At 43.1% G+C, this 16952-nt stretch overlaps 2 protein-coding genes across 2 annotated transcripts; both read left to right on the top strand.

Moving 5' to 3' along the window:
• Nucleotides 1-6738: 6738 nt before the first annotated feature.
• LOC117311679 (phosphatidylinositol-3,5-bisphosphate 3-phosphatase MTMR6-like) lies at nucleotides 6739-9677 on the top strand. Its single transcript, XM_073802945.1, is given in 3 exon segments — nucleotides 6739-7059; nucleotides 7061-8536; nucleotides 8870-9677. Coding segments are annotated over 3 exon segments (1995 nt in total). The 5' UTR covers nucleotides 6739-6852; the 3' UTR covers nucleotides 9182-9677.
• Nucleotides 9678-12924: 3247 nt separating this feature from the next.
• On the top strand, nucleotides 12925-15970 carry MSANTD5 (Myb/SANT DNA binding domain containing 5). The gene is made up of 4 exons (XM_073801962.1): nucleotides 12925-12930; nucleotides 14495-14579; nucleotides 15088-15393; nucleotides 15714-15970. Exons 1-4 carry the CDS (start codon nucleotides 12925-12927, stop codon nucleotides 15968-15970), a joined length of 654 nt encoding a protein of 217 aa, XP_073658063.1.
• Nucleotides 15971-16952: the final 982 nt, after the last annotated feature.

The raw sequence follows: 16952 nt of genomic DNA on the forward strand, positions 1-16952 counted from the left end.
CAGGCCTAGCTTTTGGTTTAGAGGAACTGTTAATATATCTCTGATAAAGCATCAGTCCTGAACTGGAACCTGGAACTCTGTCCTACAAATAGCTTAATCACATTAGAAAGCACCAACTTTACATATGGGTGAGTGGGAGTAGCAAGGGGAGGGCACATCATTTTAACAGAGCACCCTTTACTGTCAATTCAGACTCTGTAACCAGCAGCTGTCAAAAGATCTAAAGAATTTGCTTTCCCTAGTGTGTCCTTGCTCTGTGCTATGGCCTGAATTTCATTACCCAAATTCTTATGTTGGGTACCCTAACCCCAAATATGAAGGTATTTAGAGACATGTCTTTTAGAGATCTCGTTAATGCTAAATTAGATCATGCAGATAGGTCCTTGATCTATAGGATTAGTGCGCTTATAAGAAGAGAAAGAGAGACCAGAGCAAACCCTCTCTCTTTTCACAGGCACTGAGGAAAGGCCATGTAAGGACATAGAAATAAGGGCAGTATTTTGTAAACTGGGAAGAGAAGTCTCACTAGGAACCAAGTTAGTCAGCACATAGATCTTAGACATCTCAACATCCAGAACTGTGAGAAAAAAAAATGTATATGTATGTATGTATGTAGTTTAATCCACCCTGTCTATGGGGTTTTCATATGAAAGTACAAGCTAACAAATGTACTCTGGTATATATCTGCAAGTTTCTCTGAGAAGGATTGGCATATAGTGACCACTTGTTATTATTGTGGTATTGAAAGCTCTTCCTCCGGATGACCTGGGTTTTTTATTTTTTTTTGCGGTACGCGGGCCTCTCACTGTTGTAGCCTCTCCCGTTGCGGAGCACAGGCTCCGTGCAGGCTCAGCGGCCATGGCTCACGGGCCCAGCCACTCCGCGGCATGTGGGATCCTCCCGGACCAGGGCACGAACCCGTGTCCCCTGCATCGGCAGGCGGACTCTCAACCACTGCGCCACCAGGGAAGCCCGACCTGGTATTTTTTTATTGGATGAAATCTGGGAGTGAAAATTAACTCAAAACAAGAGACAAGGTTATTGACTGTGTGTTTTTTTGTTTGTTTTTCTGATCGTGCTTGGCATCAGTTTTTCACTCCCCAAGTCTTTATCTTTGTTGGTTCTATGAGTAAAGCAATACCCTGGTGGCTGCACGTGTATCTCACCTTAAGATTGCCAGGGTCAATGACCATTTTGAAAATTATGTTCACATTGCCTCTGAAGTGTTTGCAGCACCATATGGTTCAGGTAATTCCTGAACCCTTTCATCCCTACTTATACATGTAGCTCTCATTACAAAGCAGTACCTTTGAACTTTGATTTTGGCAGCCACCTATGAAGGTCTCGATGATTTTGCTCTTCTCCAGAGTTCTTTCCATAACACTCTGGGCTATCCTGTGTGTCATGGTCAGCTGGGCATGCATAATACACTGCTACCAATGTGTCCTCTGCTCTCTGATTTTTGACGTCTTATTCAACAGTCAGCCATGTTGGACCATTATCTTACCTAGTGTAGGTCCTTATGATGGCCACCTCCTACTTCCCAGGACTAGCTCAAGGCTTGGTCCATCCACGTTCCTGAGGGTCAGAGCTCTGGGTGCCCCCCTCAAAAGTGAAGTATATTGAGGACAGGTATAATGAACCTCGGGTCCTGCACGGTCATCTCCATGCCTATTTCCTGTACTTCTGCTGGCAGACATCACCCCATCACCCCCAGCAGCAGAGATGAACCTCTGCCAAGTCTGAACCAGGTCCTGAACTTAAAGACAATTTGAATGTGATCCCTTTTGCACTTGAGACCCCGTGGAACAAACCCAATGTCATGAAAATACAATGTAAAATTGAAGGAGACAAACCTCATCTCTTTCATCCTAGTGGCAGTAGCTTAGATGGGACCTAGGATTATGTATAGAGAGAATGATAGAGGCCAAGGGCCAAGAAGGGGCTCAGCTTCCTGGGTGCCTTGAGTTCTGCCATCCATCTCTCCCCACTCATTCTTAGTGCTCAGGGTCATTGACCATCCTGGGGCAACTTGTAGATTCAGAGATGATAGGTTTTCCATCCTGCCTTCAACATTTTCTAGCAGGGCATCATCACCCTTTAATTTAACTTTACTACGTTTTACCCTCATTTTAAATTTGAAATGAGGTTTCTGACTTGAATAGTCAATTTTGGAAGAATATTTGCCTTATACACACACATATATATATTTGTATCTTTTACATGGCAGACTCATTATCTCTTACATCTCTTTCTCTACATTTCCTGGGAGAAGTTTATGAAAATGAATATATTTCTCCCCTACGTAGATGCCAACTTACCCTAGTCTTTCTCTTTAAAAATTTTTCATTATTATACACATCTGACCATATTTATCACTCTAACCAATACTTAATAGATCAGTCAAAATAAGAATTGCAGTCCTTTGACAAATATTGCTTTTCCATGGAGAATGTAAGCTTTGTGAGGACTGCGTTGGCTTACTGGTCACTAGAGGTCACCTTGAAATGGCCACGGATCCAAAAATGAACATATGTGAGGATCTGGACCCTCTGTCTTGAGTGTCAAGCCCAGGCAGAGGGACTCCACTAGAACCTGATGGAGTGGCAATCCACTAATAGATTAGCCAGGACAGTCGTGGGCACTGTCATGATTGCTGAGACTTCAGTGCAGCTACCCCAGCTCACAGGGCCCTTCCTCTAGGAGCTTTTTTTTTTTTTTTTTTTTTCTTTTTGGCTACAGGTGGAGACACTGGTGTCTGGCCGTTCAAAGACTCTCCTTCAGGACACAGAAAGGAATCAACTCCAGGGGGACCAGGGTCCTTGTTCCCCTCTCTTGGCTGATGGGGAAGCCATACTGAAGCTAGAGGCTGGATACCCACTTCCATTGCACCCATTCACCCAGAGGTCTCCAGAGACAACTTGCTGCCTTCAGATTTCATGAAGCATCCGAGGAGTCAGGACTGAAGTGATGCTGCTTTGCCCCAGGCTTAGACCTGGATGATCCATAAGTCAGGGGCACCTCTTCCTCACTCTTTCCCCAGAGACCTGCAGAAGGTGCCAGATGCCACAAGGGGGCACCAGTGAGACCAAAGGGCTGGAGTGTCTATAAGGAGGCACGGCTCCCTCAGGTGCGAGGTCAGGGTTGGGCTTTCCCTGAGCACACAGGTGATCACTGTGTGTGGTTCTGAGCCCTCTCTCCATAGCCCTCAGTGTTACTTACACTCAGCCTCATCACACATAGTTAGAATAAAATAGCTGTCAATTCCCCCAAACAGCTTCTTTCTCTTTCTCTCTCTTTTTCCCTGTTACTCTCCTTTAAAATATAGTTTTTCTCATGTAACTCAAGAATCTGTAATGAACTTCTTTCTGCAAATAAAATACGTCCAAGTTATTTCCATGGCACATCAAAAACATTCACTGGCTCACACAGTGACCCATAGTTCTTACTTGCACAGAATTTTCTCCACTGGAAAACCTAATATGTTCAATAAGTTCAAGGAGTTTTCCTTGTAATATACTGACAGTACACCTCCTATTTCTAATTTTCAGCTGAAAACCTTCAATATTTTTACACAGAAAGTGTTTTTAATTCAAAGAATTGTTATATTTTCACTGAAAATATTTTTACACTGAAATATAGCAACAGTTTCTCTTGTATTGATTTTTTCCCTAAGCTCTAAAGCTGAACATAGTGTTTCCACATATATATCTAAGACACAGCCCTCAAAACCTTAAAAACATGATCAAATCCACTTACCCTTCCAGAGTAGTTTATTCCCTAGTCCTCTTCCCAATCTGCAGGGATTCTCAACACTCTCTTCAGTTTCTCAAGGAAAACAAAAACAAAACAAAAAAAGAAAACCCTAGCCGTTTGGACACTCTTAAAGCCTGACATTTTCAGTGCTTATTTTTCATTAGAACCATCTGGGACCTTTAGAATTACTGATGCTCAGCCGCATCTTGGATTATATACTAATCTCTGCAAAGGACCCTCATCAGAATATTAAACTGTCTCCAGGAAGTTCTAATCTGCAGCCTGGGTGTGACTCACAGTTACCAGAGTCCCCACGCCCATGGTACAGTGTGAGGTGGGGGAGGACAAAGGAGACCCCTGAAGTCAGGTGCAGCTCATGGCAAAGCTTATGCTCTTCCTCAAGGCAGAGCTCAGCCCAGGTTGCATGTGAGAATCACCCAGGGAGCTTGTCACAAACACAGAGCCCTGGGTCCCAGCCTTGAATAATGAAGTCTGAATCACTGGGGTTGGCCTTTGAAATGCCTTCCAGCTGATCGACTGTACAATCAGGAGTGGGAAGCTGTGGATCCATGATTTCACTGAGCTTAGAGACCAGTGGGAGAGCTAGACTTGACCTGACCCAGGAGTTGCATGAACCATACCGAGTGTGACTTGAGTTTGAGGACTGAAAAGGGGTGGCACCTATGCGGGGTGTCACCATCTGAGAAGGCCTCTGTGCACAGGATGACTAACAGACATCCTCAAGTAGTGCAAACCAGCTTGATGAATGGCTTTGGGAGATCACAGTATGGAAGCATCTAACACAGAAGGAACAAAGACCCCAAAACAAAATTGCACCCACTATATTCAGGGAATGAGAAGGTAAGTATGGCTGGAGCCTGGATATCGAGAGAAAAATCATCTTGATTTGAAGCCATCAGTTGACAGGGTGTGAAAAATGTCTGCCCTGAAAAGTCATAAAAAGAGGTTTGGTCTGCATACCAAATACAATGAGGGCAGGGACACTATTAAAATGCTGTGGCCATTGTCCGTGGGAGTAACCCTTAATGCCTCACTATTTTAGATCCAATTTGAAAAAACCAATTCATTTCACATATGTTTAGATGCTAGGAATGAGATATTCTAGTGAAGTGGATGCCGTGGGTAAGGGAGGAAAAGGATTCATGAATTGGTCTTTATGAGGAGCTGCAGTTGTCCCCCAAATATGATCTGTATGGAGTATCCTCAGGACCTGGATGGGAGCCCTGAACCCTGGTATCCCTGATACCACCCCTCCATGTTATCTCCATGCCCATTTTCTGCCTTCTCCAAGCAGACCCCACACACGCAGTCACCTCCTCTGACTTGGATACAGATCTTGAACTTAAAATTTGAATCTGATTCTCAAATCCACTTGAGAGACAAGGGATTTCATGACTTTCTCTTCCTCAAACCCAATGGAATAAAAATAAAATGTGAAATGAACTGGAGGATCCCCTAGTTCTGCCGTGTGGTCAGGGCTTGGATGGGACCCCAAAATGTAGAGAGACAAAGGAGCAGGGAGAGAGCTCAGCTTTCTGGAGACTTGGGACCTGTCACCCCTCTCCCTCTCCTCTCCCCAACATTCTTGCTGCTTGAGGGTCATTAAGCATCAGGGAAAACTTTTAGATAAAGAATCAATGGGGTGGAATCCTTCCATCAGCATTCTCTGGCTGGGTGAGCAGAATCCTGTTAGTTAATGTTTCTGGACCTCAGTTGCCTCTTTGTGAGGTTGCAGCTGATGCTTCTTACTTTAGCACTCACTTTTTGGATAATCTGAATATATGATTTATATTGGGTCTCTTAAACCTGTGTATCCACAGATTTAAAAAAGGGTATGAATGAATTTATCTACAAAACAGAGAGTTACAGATGTAGAAAACAAACTTATGGTTACCAGGGAGTAAAGGGGGTTGAAGGATAAATTGGGAGATTGGGTTTGATATATACATTCTTCTATATATAAAATAGATAACAAGGACCTCCTGTATAGCACAGGGAACTCTACTCAATACTCTGTAATGACCTATATGGGAAAATAATCTAAAAAAGGATGGAGATATATATATATATACACATATTATCTGATGCACTTTGCTGTACACCTGAAACTAACACAACATTGTAAATCAACTATACTCTAATAAAAATTTTTTTAAAAACCTGTGTCTCCACAATTCCTGGGTCAAATTTATAAACATTATTTTACTTTTGTGTAAGTCCAAATTTCACAAATCTTTCCCTTGAACAACTTTTATTGTCATTTACACACATGTAACCTTATTAATTCACTTTTTTAACAATGATTAAAATAAGGCACAATAACTAGTACTGCAGGTCCTTCACAATATTGCTTTCCCATGGAGACGACAGGCTTGCTGAGAGCTCAGCTGGCTGATGGATCACTAGAAGAGCCCCATTATCTTGCCCCTGGGTAGAGTAGAACATTTGTGGCTGAGGGTGGGATTGGTTCAGAATCACTACTTGTATATCAACTCACAAGCAGAGGGACACAGCCAGGACCCGTTGACATGGGCAATCCACCAACACATCAGTCACCAACAGGTGTGGACATAGGCACACCTTCCTGGGACTGTAGCACCACCATCCCTTGACCAGGGGCCCTTCCCCAGGGCAATCTCTTCTGTCCAGTAAGACCCTGTAAGGAGATTTGGTGTGAACATCAAGGACTGTATGAGCAAGTTTGCCCCTGAGGATTCTATTGCTGTTGTCCATGGGAAAGACCCTTAAAGCCAGAATTATTTTAATTCCAGAGTAAAGAAAACCTAGCTAATTCCACAGTTTTATAGAGGCTGGGGTTCAGTACTTTCTTTTTGACTGGAGCTCTTTGTGAAGTTAAAGAATTCAAGAATCAGGGGTGTGCATTTGTAGAGATGAGACAGCTTATTTTGCAGGTGGGGTACAGGGCCTAGAATACTTTAGAATCACTGCTCTAGGCGCGTGCGCGGTGGGCGCGGCCGGCTGGAGGTGGTGCCTGCCGGGTCAGGGGCGCCGCGGCCCGGGATATCCGCTCTATGGTGCGCAGGTGCTGCGGCCGCCGGCGGACGCGTCTTCGGGATGGAGCACATCCGTACGACCAAGGTTGAGCAAGTGAAATTGCTCGACCGATTCAGTACGAGCAACAAGTCGTTAACAGGAACCCTGTATCTCACGGCCACACATCTGCTGTTTATAGACTCTCATCAGAAAGAAACCTGGATACTGCACCACCATATTGCCTTGGTGGAGAAACTAGCTCTCACGACTTCTGGATGCCAGTGCATCCAGAAGTGATCCAGTGATCCAGTGCAAGAACTTCCGGACTGTGCATTTCATTGTTCCCAGAGAAAGAGACTGCCACGATATTTACAACTCTTTGCTACAGCTGTCAAAACAAGCAAAATATGAAGATCTCTATGCATTCTCCTATAATCCCAAACAAAATGATTCAGAAAGGCTGCGAGGTTGGCAGCTCGTCGCCCTCGCTGAAGAGTATAAGAGGATGGGCGTGCCGAATTCCAACTGGCAGCTGTCCGACGCCAACCGCGACTACAAGATTTGTGAAACTTATCCCAGAGAACTTTATGTTCCCCGAATAGCAAGCAAACCAATCATTGTTGGTAGTTCCAAGTTCCGGAGCAAGGGAAGGTTCCCAGTTCTTTCCTACTATCATCAAAATAAGGAGGCTGCCATTTGTCGATGTAGTCAGCCACTGTCAGGATTCAGTGCCCGGTGCCTGGAGGATGAACACTTGCTTCAGGCCATCAGCAAAGCCAACCCAGCCAACCGCTACATGTATGTCATGGACACCAGGCCCAGACATCGCATGCAGAGCTGGTGGGCTACACAAAAGGACATTGGCAGAATTATAGTGAGAATTTCTTCAAAAATCTGGAATGATGAGAAAATAAGAGAAAGCGATGGGAAAAAGCGACTGAATGCAATGGCCAACAGAGCAGCTGGAAAAGGTTATGAAAATGAAGACAACTATTCTAATATTAGATTTCAGTTTGTTGGAATTGAAAATATTCATGTCATGCGGTCCAGCCTTCAGAAATTATTGGAAGTCAATGGTACCAAAGGGCTTTCCGTCAGTGATTTCTACTCGGGCCTGGAGAACGCAGGATGGCTGCGCCACATCAAAGCCGTTATGGACGCTGCAATCTTCTTAGCCAAAGCAATAATGGTTGAAAATGCGAGTGTGTTGGTACATTGCTCTGATGGCTGGGACAGGACTTCCCAGGTCTGTTCCCTGGGCTCTCTCTTATTGGATCCCTACTACAGGACAATCAGAGGATTCATGGTTTTAATAGAAAAAGATTGGATCTCCTTTGGACATAAATATTCGGAGAGGTGTGGCCATTTGGATGGTGACCCAAAGGAAGTTTCACCGGTGTTTACTCAGTTCTTGGAATGTGTGTGGCATTTGACTGAACAGTTTCCACAAGGCTTCGAATTCAATGAAGCGTTTCTTCTTCAGATCCATGAACATATTCATTCATGCCAATTTGGAAACTTTATTGGAAATTGTCAGAAGGAAAGAGAAGAACTCAAGTTAAAGGAGAAGACGTACTCCCTGTGGCCGTTTCTGTTGGACGACCAGGAGAAGTACTTCAATCCTCTCTACAGTTCCACGTCTCAGAAGCTGGCAGCTTTGGAGCCAAATACAGTATCTTTCAATTTCAAGTTTTGGAGAAACATGTACCACCAATTTGATGGAACATTGCATCCTAGGCAGTCTGTGTTTAATATAATTATGAATATGAATGTGCGGCGAGCCGTTTCTGACCGGCAGAATAACGAGCCGCCACACGCAAGATTCTTCTCGTATCACACTTTATTGGAGCACAGCTTGGTTGAAGAAAGATGGAAGGAAGACCCCGCAATCCTATAGCAGTCTGCTTATATAGGGATTAAGAACATGTGTCGCTCTGTGATTGGCTTTCGCCGATGGTGCGATTTGTGAGCCAACATCGGATAGGTCGCTACTTTAAAACCTCATTAGTATACTTAGCGCAAGCGCAGTGGCCACAGGAAGGATGACTCAGCTTATTTCAGCTTCCTGCCGCGTAGCAGTTAGCTGACCGCGCCCTACATGAATGAGCAAAATAAGCAGTTACAGAAAGATGTTAAAGACTTAGAATCTCAAATTAAGCAACATAAAAATAAGCAGACAGATGGAGTTCTCACCAAGGAATTGTTAAATTCAGTTCGTCCTGAATCACCTGCCCTCAAAACCTCCTTGTGTCTCAAGGAGCAGACTCTGCTGCCTGTGAATGATGCTCTCCGAACTATAGAGGGCAGCAACCCCGCAGATAACCGCTACAGCGAGTACGCGGACGAGTTTTCCAAAGCGGAGCCTGCTGTGGTCAGCTCGGAGTATGGCGTGGCCAGAATGACGTGTTAGGCTCAGAGAGAGTTTTCTGGCTGCCTGCAGTGCGAGAAGTGGATTATTGTGAGGATGGTCTGTGTGCGTGACCCAAGGAATTTGCCTAGTGATGACCTTAGAGTTTACCAGTAGGTTGATAGTTGAAGTCAGGATGCTAACTGCTCTTGTGAGAGAAGGCAGTTTAGCTGCATTTCTAGCAAGAAATGAATGACCTTCAGCTCTTTAAGAAGTAGGTGGTACTGACCAGTTTACTGCAGATGCAGTTTGTACTGTACACTAGTGAACTGACATGTCTATGATTTACATGTTAATTACAGTCAAATAGGAATAGCCTTCCATAAGTATGATTTGACTGCCAGAAAACAAAACTGACAAAGTGGTCCCTTACTTAATAATTGACATGGCATGTACTTTCAATTGTGTAACTATGTAACTATGAATATTTGCAAATTTTGCCTATTAGTGGTGTTTATTGTTGAAATGCCATGAAAAATATTTCTAAGGAAGCCTTAAAGTCTCAGTTTATTCATTACACCACTCTTGAGTTTTAGAGCCTAGAGCAAGGTGGTTGGTTGTGTGTTTCCCTTGGTCGGTCCGGTTGTGTCTGTGAGCAGCTGCCCTGGCCCCCGCAGGAGCTGCACGCTGCAGTGCCCCTGTGGAAACAACACGGTGGTCGAAGGACACTGCCAAGCCCATGTTTGGCTGGTCCCACTTTCGTGGTCAAAATTAACGAAACCGACGGTTTTGTTCTGCTTATAATTTGTTTAGTGCTACATTTGACGACTTATTATTTACGACTTACCCTGTTGATTTCTTGTATATGTGTAAGCACGTTTGACTGTCCTTTATGAATGGATTACTGCATCCTGTTGGTTCTTGTTCTGTGGTTGGCTTTATTCCTTTGATAAGTACGGAAGTTTACGAAGCTAAAGCCCTAAACTGTTCTTAGAGACAATGAATAGTACATATATGTATATTTTTAAACTGTTTTCTCTCTCAGTGAATTGTTCTTCCTAGAAGAAACTTTCAATTTACCCAAGAATTTTGGGGTCAAAAAAAGGGAATACGGATAGTTTAGATTTTGCTTGGTTGCATGAATTTTTCTCTGTGAAACATTTTTTTCTTCTCTGTTAACATAGAAGAAAAAAGAAAAAAAGGAAAATTAAGGCTAGCCTAATACAAAGTTAATGTTTAACAAAAAAACTTAAATGCTAGGAAGAGTTTCATTTTGCCATGTTATTGATAACTTTATTCTCTGTACTAGTACATATTATTAAAGCACCAAAAAAAAAAAAAATAGAAAATAAAGAAAGAAAATGACTTTCAGTTGACGGTATCACCCAGCTGGCTTTAAAATGGACAATTTAACATGGGTGGCACAAGATATGATTGAAGGGTACTAGGAAATCTGCATAGGATCCCTTATGCTTCTTTTTATCACACCTACATCTGTTATATTAATTTTGAACATAAATAACTTTTTCAAATGGAAAAAAAGGCTTTATTGTATGAGCTTATCCTATTTATTTTTCCAATGCTTTTCTGTAATGCATTATGTAATAAGAAAAATACTTCTTTTTAAACAGTGACGGAAATGCACTATAAAGTAGAGTTTGTGATTTAGCCATGTCTATTTCCATATTTAAGCACTGGGACGAGAAACTTAAGCCTTGTGACCACAAAGGGAAGCTATTGTGCCTTGTTACTTGGTTCCAGTGACTGATTGTGGTTTTAGCATCTTCCACGGCAGACTTCTTACATTCATCTCTTTGGTTTATTATCTTAATCTTCAGTTTGAGGCATATATATATGTGTGTTTATATGCTCACACCTGGGCTGAGAAACCAGCTAACATCCTAAGTGACCTACAGGGTATATGTTGGCAAAAAGTAGTTGTGTATACGTCTTATAAGATTGCATTTGTGTTCAGTGTGTTTGGGATTGTATAGCATGTACATTATTGCATACATTGTTTAAAGGTAATTAAATGTTCATGTTTTGAAAAAAAAAAAGAATCACTGCTCTAGTTGAGATCAAACACGTCATCTCCAAATTATCCAATCTTACACTAGTTTAGGTACAGCTGAAGGGATTTGGCAGATGTAATCAGTGAGTCAAAAGGATAATGTACTGGATTAACCTGACTCAATCACTTGTAAGATTTCAGTCCCCTCCCTACCCCCTCCTTTCAGGGGAAGATACAAGGACTCAAAGAAAACATAGGATGTATACAAAATCACAGAGCAAGTTGGAGTTCTGAGGCTCAGTACTTTCATTGAGAACCAGAGCCTTCATACCCAGTGCCCACTGTGGGTGGTGGTCAGTTCCTGGGCATTGGGACCAGTTTCTGCCCTTAGGAGCTCCAGGTCCTGAGACTGTAACTGAGCAGGGCCCTATGGGTCCTTCCCAGGACAGAAATGCCCCCATGTTCTCCACCTGCCTCTTATTATCTATAGAAAAACTTTATCCTCCTAGGCCTTCCTCAAGTTCCAAAGAATAAATTTAATCAGAAGTGAGAGAATGCAGAAAGGAAAACAGTCAGTAAGCCAAAATAATGGTTTAGCCATTAAACAAAGTCGAGGACTTTTAGTTCCACCTCAAGGGCTATAGATAATTTCTAAGTCATGTTCTTTAAGCTGTTTTGCAGATGCTGAAACCCGCAACAGGTGGAAGAAGTTACCTGCAATATATATATATATATATTTAGGTGACATGAAAAGAATCAAGGATGACTCTGGAGCCACTACACATTAAGTTTGAGCTGATTTAAGATGATACCACTCACTGTATATGCCCCTCCCCGTCTTGTCATAATATAAACTCCGTAAATCTGAATCATTGGGTAGATTTGTGGATGATTCTTAGATAGTTTTGAAGATTCAAAATTAATTCTGAGTGAGGTCCATAGTAGCCTAGACTACATCTGAGATTCTGAGGCAAAAAATTCTAAGCATTGTGTTGCCAACCTTCTTGGTGACAATCTAAGCACCTTCCTTCTCTCCCATCATCAGTTGTCCCATCTATAAATCCCCCTCACATTCTCCCTCTGTGTCCCTCCTTTAGCATAAACAATTCTCTTTGAAAAATGTTCTCTTATAAAAAGAAAAGCTCTGTTCTCCCCCTCTCCTCCCCTCCCTAAACCCTTCTTTCAAATTAAGTCCTTCATAAAGTGTCCCACATGCATCTCTAGAATTTGTGACCACCCTCACCAGCTGAGGCCTGGGCTCTTCCCCTAACCCTCCACTGAAACCACCCTCTACATGACACACATAGTCCTTGAGCCAAATCCAAAGGGCTTCCCTGACCCTTAGCTCTAACTCACAGAGGGGAGGGTGGTTCATTTGTAGGAATGTCACAAACTCTCACTTTGCCTTTGAGGACACTGGAGCCTAGAGATCCTTGGAATCAATAATGGAGTTAACCCAGTATTAATCTCTAGTTAATCCTATCCCAGTTATCCAATCAAACTGTATTGTAGGTGCTGCATTAAAGGGATTTTGCAGTTGTAACAAAAGTACTAAATTGGTTTATCTTCAGTTAATCCAAAGAGAGTATACTGGGTGTGTCTGATTCAATCACACCCAAGGTGTTTAATAGCTGCTAGACTTCCCAAGAGCTTCAGAGACTACCAGAAGCAGAGAGGACCAGACACATTTCAGGAGACCACCTAATCTCCTGAATTCCAGCAAAGCAGAGTAAGTGCCAGCTCTCTTCAGCTCCTGGATTAGGCCCTGAGGCTGCAGAGAAAACTCAGAATAAAAATGGAGGTAAGTTGGAGGAAACCTGATTCCTGTTTGTTTGTGGGAATATGGTTGGGTTATTTGTCTTTCATTTTATTTCATAAGTACTTTTGCAGTCATTAAAAGTACACCCACAACCTTCTCTGTTCTTTGCAAATATTCACTCGTTTAATCCTCATAGAAAGCCTGATGGAAGGTGTTATGACTATACTCATCTCACAGAGAAGGCACCAAGGCACTGCATGGCAACTACCCTGAACAGGGACCCACAGTTGTAACTTCAAAGCTAGGAATGAGAAGCCGGCACTGTGGTTCTTGGGTTCATGACCTTCACAGATGTTCTGAGCTGCCACTCCCGTGCTTGATGGATGTTTCCCACAAATTTATGGTTTTAATGGGATTATGTGTCTATTTTGATATTTCATTTAGGTAGAGTATTTCTCATCTCTAGAAGTTCCATATAGGCCGCTTATATCTTCCTATTATCTCCTGATGCTACTGCTTCTCCACACTTGATCACAGGGAGTCCGTTTCTAATGACTGCTTTAAAGCCTTTCTCTACTAATTCTGCCACCTGTGTCACTTCTGAGTCTATGGATCAAGTTTCTGCTAGTGACGAATTGTATTCCTGTTTTGTTGCATTCCAGGTAATTCTAAGTGGGAGATCCACATTGTGCATTTTGGAGTGCTGGATATTCTGTGTTCCTTGAACTAATGTTGGACTTTGTTCTGGTGCAGAGAAGGTACTTCAAAACAGTTTGAGCCTTTTGAGGATTGCTTTGAATCTTTGTTAGTTGGGACCAGGACAGGCTTCTGTCTGGATCATTTGGCCACGCTACTGAGGCAATACCCTTTCTGAGCAGTCTGTGTCTGAAAACCTTGGATTAGGGTTTTTGGTTTCACTCTGGCTGCTGGGAGCAAAGATTCTTCTTGGTCTGAGTGACCCCAGCAATTTCCCAACCTGCTCTTTTCCAGTGGCTCTTACTCAGTCCAGGCAGTTCCTGCCCACACAGGGTTCATATGTCCTTAGACAGGGGACCTCCCTGTAATCTTCAGAGTTCCCTTCATCTCTCTGTCCCTGTCTGTCTGTCTGTCTGTCTCCTGTGCAGCTTCCTTGTCCTGTACTTGCCATTGTGATACAGGATATCCAGCAGCATTCACTCCTCCAAGATCTCAGCCTGGACTCCCAGGCCCTGTTTGGATCCCTCTCCTTGCTCTAAGGTCTGGACACCCTGAGGCACTCTGCATGGCCCTTGTGGATCCCCTTCACTTGTTTTTTTTCTTTCAAACCACTGTCCTGTGTTCCTGTTGTCCTGTGTCTGAAAACCTTTGGTTCAATAGTTCCTCTGGCTTTCTCCTGGTTCAGTGCCAGGGTGCATAAGAAAGAAATCTGCTTTGTTTTGAAATAACTCATTTGTTAAGAGTTTGCAACTAATATTCTCTGTTATTGCAGAATGTTTTTTAGATCTGTTCTTAAGATTGATTTTTATTTTCATTGCTGTGATTGGATAATTATTTAAGCAATCACAAGTAAGTTTTTAAGAGATTACCTACTGTGTCAATAGTCATCTTTTATTTTATTTTTCATTAGAAAGTGACATTTCAGGCTGAAATTACTAGACACCTCCGGGAAGTAGAGAAGGTAAAAGAAATCCAGGGAGAAGAACTGCCCTCAGGTAAGATGTTCTCAGTCATGTTTAATTAGAGAAAACTTTCTATCTCACCTCCTTCAGCTTCCCAGTATGAACTGCTCATCTCAGGCCCCAGGGAGGACAGGGCTTCCTTAGAGTCCTGGGACCTCTCTGTCCCCGCCCCCAGCCCTGGTGACCAGAGGCAGTGAAAGGCCCCATTGGGGGGTGGGAAGTGAACCCCTCTTCAGGAGGCCCTCCCAGGAAGTAAATGAACCATCAAAGCCCTGTCAATAGTCTCTGAAATTAACTTATGCAACTGGAATAACATCAGGCTCGCAGATGCTTTCCTGACCTGTTCCAGTGACTATGGCTTGGCATTAGGACTCAGGTTGATGATGAATCCCTCAACATCTCATGCTAAATTTTGTCACCTCCCACTAACTGGATAGAGTCATGTTTGGACCTATCAGTGTAGAGGGAGGGTCTCTGAGAAACCCTCAGGTGTGCATGTGAGATATGCCAGAGCATATCTACATCCCTCTCTCCTTTCCAGACCAGTGTGTTAAACCTTGGAGCAACCATGAGATTAGGAGTTTCCTACAAGAATGGGAACTCCTTGAAGGTGAAGAGTTAAAGAAGAATTATCACGTAGCATCAAGAATAATTGCCAGGCATCTCAAGCAAAGGGGCATAAATAAGAGCAGGAGAAAATGTCTCCAGATGCTAATGAACATGCAGGACTTATATTGGACCGTTCATGAAGCCAACCAGAGACCAAGGAGTGAACCCTTGCCATGTCCTTATGGAGAGGCCCTTCACAGGATCCTAGAACACAGAGGGGAGAACAAGGACTTCTCAGGTTTGTCTCTTATATTCATCTTCATGGTTATTTAGTAAGTGGCATCAGCTGGCCCAGACATTGCACTATCTCCTGAGAAGGGCAGCATGATGGGACTGGTCCCTGCCCACAGGTTACCCCCTTCACACAGCACAAAGAACTTGATGTCCTGAGCATCCACCTGCTCCTCTCTATTTCTCCTCTTTGTCACCAAAACAATGAGGGACTTTACTCATGGCCTGGTTTAGAATAGACATGGCCCCCTGGGCCAGACTAAGTAATAGGCATAGATTCAGGAGGAGGGTAGGTGATGTCCTCATGATGTCATCTCTCTCTCTCATGTCCTCCCTGTGCAGAAGTGGCTGATGTCCCACCACCTGAGTACCAGCCCCCTGCGTGTGCCATCCCTGATTGCTTTGAGGAGCTGCTGTGGGCTCCCCCACATATGATCTACATAGAGGATCCTCAGGTACCCAGATGGGAACCCTGGAACATGAACCTTCCACAGTCAAGTCCATGCCTGTTTCCTGCATTTCTCTCCCTACACCCTGGCCCCCAGCAACAGTGGTCAACTCTCTCTGACAATGAGTCAGAGTGAGAACTTACAGCTGGAACCTGAATCCCAGTTTGATTCAAAGGACAGACAATGGACTAGCACAATTCTATACACTCATGACTTCTTTTTTCCTAGCCCAATGTAATGAGGGAGAAAAATGTGAAAATAAATGACTGTGACCCTCATCCCTTTCTGCCTTGTGCTGGATGCTTGGATGGGACCCAGGATTATAGAGAGTCCAAGGGGCAGGGAGGTGCTCACTTTCCAGGTGACTTGGGACCTGTTAACCTTTCTCTCTACTCTCTCCATCATGCTTCCTGCATGGAGGATCCTTTAACATCAGAGACAACTTAGACATTCAGAGATAATTGTGCTCAATCCTGCCTTCATCATTTCTTAACTGTGTGATAACAGAACTTGTTTAATGTTTCTGAGCCTAAAATTCTTCCCATTAGAATGGAACCTGGTGTTTCTTATGTCAGAAGATAGTTTTAGTATATAAACACACACATGACAAAATCACTTGATGTTCCTTTTTTTTTTTAATAAAGGAAACTTTTTATTTTGAGATCACTGTAATTTCACCTGTTGTTGTGACAGATAATACAGAGAGGTCTCAGAGAGATCCCTTGTGTCCTTTACTCAGGTTTCCCTCATGGTAACATCTCAGAAAACTAAAGTATAATAACATAACTGGTATATTGACCAGATTCAGCCAAAATACTGAATCACCACAAGAGTCCTCATTTTGCCCTTTTATGGTCACACACATGACCCTCCCACACTCACTCCTTAATTAACTCCTGGCAACCACTAAGATGTGTTCCATTTCTATCTATCTATCTATCTATCATCTATATATCATTTCAAGAATTTATAGAAGTGGAATCATAGAGTATGTAACCTTTGGGGATTGGCTTTTTTCACTCATGATAATCTCAGGATTCACTGAGATTTCTACCGCTGAGTAGTATTCCACTAGATGGATGGATATTGTACCACAGTTTAACCATTCACCCATTGA

Source organism: Tursiops truncatus, chromosome 3 (assembly GCF_011762595.2).
Source record: "Tursiops truncatus isolate mTurTru1 chromosome 3, mTurTru1.mat.Y, whole genome shotgun sequence".
NCBI classification, from domain to species: Eukaryota; Metazoa; Chordata; class Mammalia; order Artiodactyla; family Delphinidae; genus Tursiops; species Tursiops truncatus.